Source organism: Staurois parvus, unplaced genomic scaffold (genome assembly GCF_062004578.1).
Source record: "Staurois parvus isolate SC_StPar_1 unplaced genomic scaffold, SC_StPar_1.0 ptg000530l, whole genome shotgun sequence".
Classification (NCBI taxonomy): domain Eukaryota; kingdom Metazoa; phylum Chordata; class Amphibia; order Anura; family Ranidae; genus Staurois; species Staurois parvus.
The window spans coordinates 5,301,092-5,307,500 of record NW_028318326.1 but is presented as its reverse complement, the minus strand read 5'-3'; the positions used below and the strand labels follow the sequence as shown (position 1 = coordinate 5,307,500).

The following is a 6,409-nucleotide window of genomic DNA, read 5'->3' as shown; positions in this document are numbered from 1 at the left end:
GGCCAACCTGCCCAGCGTCCACGGGGCCCTCTGCAGCCCCTCTTGGATATGGTTATCACTTTGGAAACGGATATTATAGTTGTCGCATGTCTCATGGGGTAGGTCTGCAGCAGAACCCATTAAAGTCCTCCAGCCATACCTCCATAGGAGGGTTTCCAGTGGAAAAATACATGGACGTATCTAGCCTGGCTAGCACCAGTGTACCCAGCAGTGAGGTGTCTTCAAGAGCCAAGGAAGTATCTTATTTTCAGGGCTACACTAACCCCTACCAACATGTCCCTGGTTACCTAGATATGGTGTCAACATTTAGTTCTGCGGAACCCAGACATGAGACCTATATATCAATGGAAGGCTACCAGTCATGGACTTTGGCTAATGGGTGGAACAGTCAAGTTTACTGTGCAAAAGATCAGGCTCAAGCCCCTCACTTCTGGAAGTCCTCTTTTGCAGGTAGGAAGATGCATAAGGTTTGAAAACCTCTGAAAAGCTATAGGGACTTGATTTACTAAAACAGTACAGGCTGTTTAAGTGTCAAAGTCAATGAGAGAGATTTACTAAAAGCGGTGCACCTAAAATCTGGTGCAGCTGTGCTTGGTAGCCAATCAGCTTCTAACTTCAGTTTGTTCAGTTAAGCTTTGACAATAAAACCTGGAAGCTGATTGGTTTCTATGCAGAGCTGCACCAGATTTTTCACCATGCAGTTTTGGTAAATGACCCCCAGTGTGTACTCTGAAAACCGAATGTTAGTGAATAAGGTGTGTTTAGTTGGAATGCTTTGGTCATGTGCAAGGGAAATAAAGAAGCAGGGTTGTATAGCACATGGTTGGATGTGCAAAGTGAACACCTCACCACATTCACTTCTGCTCACTTTGCAGTGTGATCATGGTCAGTAAAGTGAACAGCCTTTACTTCTTTAGTAAATCTCCCCTGTTATGTATATAAGCTTCTGAAAAGTTATGTGCTGTGTGGAGAAGCCAGTAAAGAGCATTGGACAAACACACATACTTTCACATTACAGTGCTAGACAACAGTGATTCCTCCAGCATAGCCTTCAGCTACTGAGGTTTCCTTTTGGTAATGTTGCAAGCTACAGTCTTGATACACAGTTTAATAAAAAGCATATACCATTTCACAAATACACATATGTGGGCTGATTACTAAGAGTGTTGCACAATGGCCTGTGCTAAATTTCAATGACCTAATCAGACTCAATGGAAATGTCAGTTTATAATTCCTGTAGCATTACTGATACTTAAAAGTGTAGCTGAACCCAAAAGCAAAATTGTAACATATTGCAGATTACCAGATGTGGTGGCTGCATTAGTTTTCCTTTTTAGGTGTTTTTCTTTATTGTCAACTGGTTACCCAGCTAGTACGTCTGTTATTTTTCAGCCTCCAATAACAGATAAAGCTGTCCAAGAAAAAATGGCAGTTAGAGTGTAGGGACAAACCAATGATCAATGACTGGGGTGCTTACAGTGGTCATCTTTTATTCATTGATGTAAAATCTGTGTCTCAGAAGTAGACAAAAAGGGTTGCTGACGTGTGGCTTTAAATCTGTTAGTCAAGTCCATCAATCTGCTAGCTCACCAAACACTGTCCTCCCCCCAGGCTGACAATGCTGCTGTCCAAAGGTGTCTCCATTGCTCCTCCATGCAGAATGGAGACACCACAGGAACTGTGTTACTGGCCGCATCCCCAAGTGAAAATAAAGCAAATACTCATAAAAAAAGAAAAGGAATGCAGCCACATCATCTAAGGACTAACAAGCTGCTATATATCAAGGTTTATTTTGTGGTATAGATACACTTTAAACTGTACAAAGACCAGTATAAGCATTGCATTGCTAGTAAATAGTCCCTTAAGGTATGAATGCATTTGGCGTAGAATAATTTGCTTGATTTGACTTTAATATCTGAGATTAATGGTTGCTAAATGCTCAAAAGATCCAATCGGTTGTTTCAGCAGAGAACACTTTGCTGCAGAAGTTTTTGTTTCATGCCTGGTCACTTTTTTTTTTCTTCACTGTAGGAGATGTAGCACTGAACCAGCCAGATATGTGTGTATACAGACGTGGGAGGAAGAAGAGGGTGCCCTACACCAAGCTGCAGCTCAAAGAGCTAGAAAACGAGTATGCCATTAACAAGTTCATTAATAAGGACAAGAGAAGGAGGATATCTGCAGCCACCAACCTCTCAGAGAGACAGGTCACCATATGGTTTCAGAACAGGAGAGTAAAGGACAAGAAAATTGTATCTAAACTAAAGGACAACATCTCATGATCCTTCCTTCAGGCACTTCAAGAACATTCAGACTTCCAATGATACAATCAATAAAAATGTCTGCGATCTTCTCGCGTGAAGTTGATGATGATGACGATGATAGCCTAAACATTTCTTTGATAAGTTTACACTTTTTTTTTTCAGTCCCAGCATCACGAGTTCGGTTTATTATCACGATAACTTGCAAGGGCAATCTGATCAAGAGTCCCTTTTTTCTTAATCATTGTACTGTATTGATCACAAGTGTTGAATAGTCAGTTCTATCTCAGGAAACCTTGACTTGACGATAACAGGCAGTACAATATTTGACATCACAATTTAGGATATCAACTCTATAATCTCGGGGAAATCTTACTTGCATGCTTTCCTATTTCTGTGTATTTTGGTGCCTTCCAATTTCTTTGTGAATGTAAGAAGCCTTTTACAACCAGTGACGTAATTTCACGTCTTTCATTGTCTCAGTATAGTGTGTAAATCAAGATCATACAACGTGGGGGAGTCGTAGAATTCATGTGCGACCTTGCTATACACGCAGACAGTTATGCAGCCAAAAAAACAAATCATACAGGCGAATGGTCCCAGGGGCATTTTGTATTTTATGACAGTAAAAGGAGTATCTTGTACATATACTTTATGTTTTTCTTTTATGATTTTATGGTGGTATATATTGCAATAATGTCTTATTAGCGCGGATTTAAATACAAAGTAAATGGAATTATTTTTCTAAGGAGAAGCCTTTTCCAGAGTATTTATTGTTTTGTCTTTCAAACTCTGGAATGATGTGGATCGTTTTGCGCTCATTTTACTTTCTAGCTGTTTTAGATTTATTGTGGCAGTTACATGTCAATGTTGAAGGACCACTGAATTGAACTTGTCTTGTGTGACGTCCACAACTATATAGATGTGAAATTCTTACTGCCTTGGGAGGGACGGAGGATGGGGGCGATTTACTAAAGTGAATTAAAGTCAACTTGTGGTAATTTCAATCATCCAGCTGTAAGGAGGGAGTTTAAAAAATTGATTTTTTTTTGCTGCACATTAGATGTTAAAGGAAAACGTCACTTTGGTAAATCCCTGTCTTGTATTTTCTGCTTTTAGCTATCAAATAACCCAGGATTTTAAAAAAAAAGTAGCTTGGTGGTAATTTCCATCTTTGCAATTTCCCAACGGAAATGAAACAGATATTTGTTTTTGTCTTTAACTTGTTTTTCTTCCCAGCACTTATGATATATATATATATATATATATATATATATATATATATATATATATATATATATATATATATATATATATATAATTTTTTCTCTTTGACAATCTGTAGGTGAAAAAGCCCCTGAACCTTTGAAAAAGGTAACGGATGTTAATACATATGGCCGACAAGTAGTTATACCAGGATTGATGTTTTCCGGAGCTATTGTTACTTTTCAGATAACTTTGCAGGTCCAGCCGGTACCTATATGTCTTGAAGGAAAATTTAAAAGGCACTTGTATGATGCTCTATATTTTTGCATTGAACGTTTATAATGAAGTCTTCAAATATTGTCATAAATAAAACCCTTATTGCAGCCCTGCTCTTTTTTAAGGTCGGTGACATATCGGATTTTGTTATAAATAGCTTGTCAGGTACATATCTAAATAATTTATTACAAATCAGGTTTAGGTCTGTTCATTTATTAAAGTAAACTGTTTCTGGTATGTTTGTCAGTGTCTCGATAATTAACTCTGCACAACAATCCTAAATGATTATTATCTGCAGCCTCCAGGCATAATTGTGTCTATGGAGGAGATTTATTAAAACTGATGCATACAGCATCTGGGGCAGCTGTGCATTGTAACCAATCAGCTTCTAGCTTTTATTGTCAAAACCTAATTGAACGAGCTGAAGTTAGAAGCTGATTGGTTACCATGCACAGCTGCACCAGATTCTAAGTGCACCGTTTTTAGTAAATCTACCCCATATATCTTCTCTTCAGTTCTCTGCTATTGGTGGCTTACATGTAATAGAATGCATACAACACACAATTTTTCCACTGCTGGCTACTGGGCAACAACATAAAAATATAAATTTGTTCTCTGCCATGACTTAGCCTGCTCTGCATTGTGAATATAGAATACTCGCTTTGACTAGCATGATTTATTCATTTTCTTAATACTTGCAACAGTACATGCTGTGACTTTAAAGTTTCATAGCAGCCTAAGAACCACAAATATTCTAACAAAAGAAAAGTTGTAATCTGTCACATGTGAAGCTAGATATATTTCTGTCATGTAGACGTCATTGCTACGTTATAGTTTTTCTGCCTTGGAGTAATCAGCAGCCAAAAGTCAGACGTTTTTGCCTTCTATTTAGCTGTGATGTTATTTGATTCGTTTTGTAATTTTTTATGTTTGTGATTGGTTTAATATTGATATATATATATATATATATATTTTTGAGAGGGGTGCCTCCCCTCTCAAAAACCTAAAACAAGGGGTGGGGTACTCTGAATGCTCCTCTGTGCCTGGGCACTGGAGATAATTATTCCAAATTTCTGCAGTCATACAGATATTAATATTACACTAGAACATCATCAATACGTGACACTGTTTAACGTTGACTACCTAAAGTTCTACATATCCAAGAAATGATTGATGTACATCTACGTCTGTTATAACCTACGGTCATCATCTCAATGCACATTTAATTACAAAAATGCTGAACTTCTGACATGGGAGACAAGAACCTCTAATCTGCACGTGGCAGAGAAGGAAGGCATGGTTACTTGGAACGTCTAGTGTGTCCAGAGCCAGGAGACAAGCTACTAGGAGGTATTTATCCCCAGGCTACACTTGTGCAATAAACTTCACCAGATAATGGAGGAGAAAATACTGCTGCTCTCTGCTAGGAGGTACGATTTTATTTTCTCTCTTGCACTTTGATAATTCTGAACTTGAAGGAACCATTTACACAATCTTTAGGTTACTCAGGCTTCCTTTGTTTGAATTGTTTGTGTATATATATGTAAGTAAAGGAGAATCTGAACCACAAGGGTGCTGTTTTTCAAGTACAATTCTGTGCTGTGCAAACCTCAGTACAATTATCTGTGAATAATGAAAACATTTATGGCGATTTACTAAAGGAGTTGAGACTCTTCCAACAATAAATTGTGTGATATTTGCAAATGTGTGTAACTTAAATTCCTATGATTATTCATTATTTACAGAATTTTGCACATGATTGGATAACTGAAGTAAATAGTCACACAATTATTGTGTGAAGAATATTAACTCCTTTAGTAAGTCAGACCAATCTGCTCATTGCTGGTTTATGACTGGTTATACAAATTCACCAAAATGAACTGTGCCTTATGTGGTTGCATTTACTATAACACAACAATCTACAGACTTGGAAATCCCTGGAATGTAATATCATTTTAATTATACCCTTTTGAAGCCGTCTTCCTCTTGGAAGTCCCATCCCCCACCATACAATTCACTAGCCGTTCTGGTTTAAAGGACGAATATTTACGTGCTCCGAGCTGGCTAGTGCACATCGTCCAAGCTCACCTCTTGATTTTCTTCAGGCTCTTAACAGTAATAGTCAGAATGGAACCAACGCTGAATACAACCCTGAATTACAGCAATTGACTTGCTAAACAAAAAACAGCAATTGACATTGGTAGATGGGAATTTTTCCCCTGGTTACTGTTCGCTCCGCCAGCCACAATCTTAATTGTTGCACTTTATGGCTACAACCCCTTGTAAGAAGTGCACATCCTTTTCCTTTTAGAAATCTCCAGACTTGACATCATAAAATACAGAAATGCTTCAGCTTCGCTGATAATCTGTCTCAGGTGAAGCTAGCCATAGACAGGCAGAGATCTCCTAAAATAATCGACTCAGAGATATCTGCTCTTCTGCAGCACTCAAACATACCACAATACTCCAACAATGGGTAGTGGAATCTTCCTGTTCTCAGCTTCTCAAGCAGTTTTTTGTTCTCTAATTTCTTTATAAAACGTTAATGGCACAGGAAGGGGGTAGGGGGTATCATTAAGTATGTCCTTATTACATGTCCTAGGAATACAAATACTTCCTCACTATGAGGAAGAATGCTTTAAAAATTAGAGAATTATTTTTGGGCC

The 6,409-nt window shown here is 38.0% G+C and overlaps 1 protein-coding gene across 1 annotated transcript in view; it reads left to right on the top strand.

Annotated features, from left to right (window-relative positions):
• HOXD13 (homeobox D13) overlaps window positions 1-3,980 on the top strand; it is a 4,216-nt gene extending 236 nt beyond the window's left edge. Inside the window, exons 1-2 of the mRNA XM_089690374.1 lie at window positions 1-450; window positions 2,032-3,980. The exon at window positions 1-450 is cut by the window's left edge and continues 236 nt beyond it. Coding sequence (XP_089546500.1) covers window positions 1-450; window positions 2,032-2,282 — 701 coding nt within the window. The 3' untranslated portion in view covers window positions 2,283-3,980. The remainder of the gene's footprint in view (window positions 451-2,031) is intronic.
• Window positions 3,981-6,409: the final 2,429 nt, after the last annotated feature.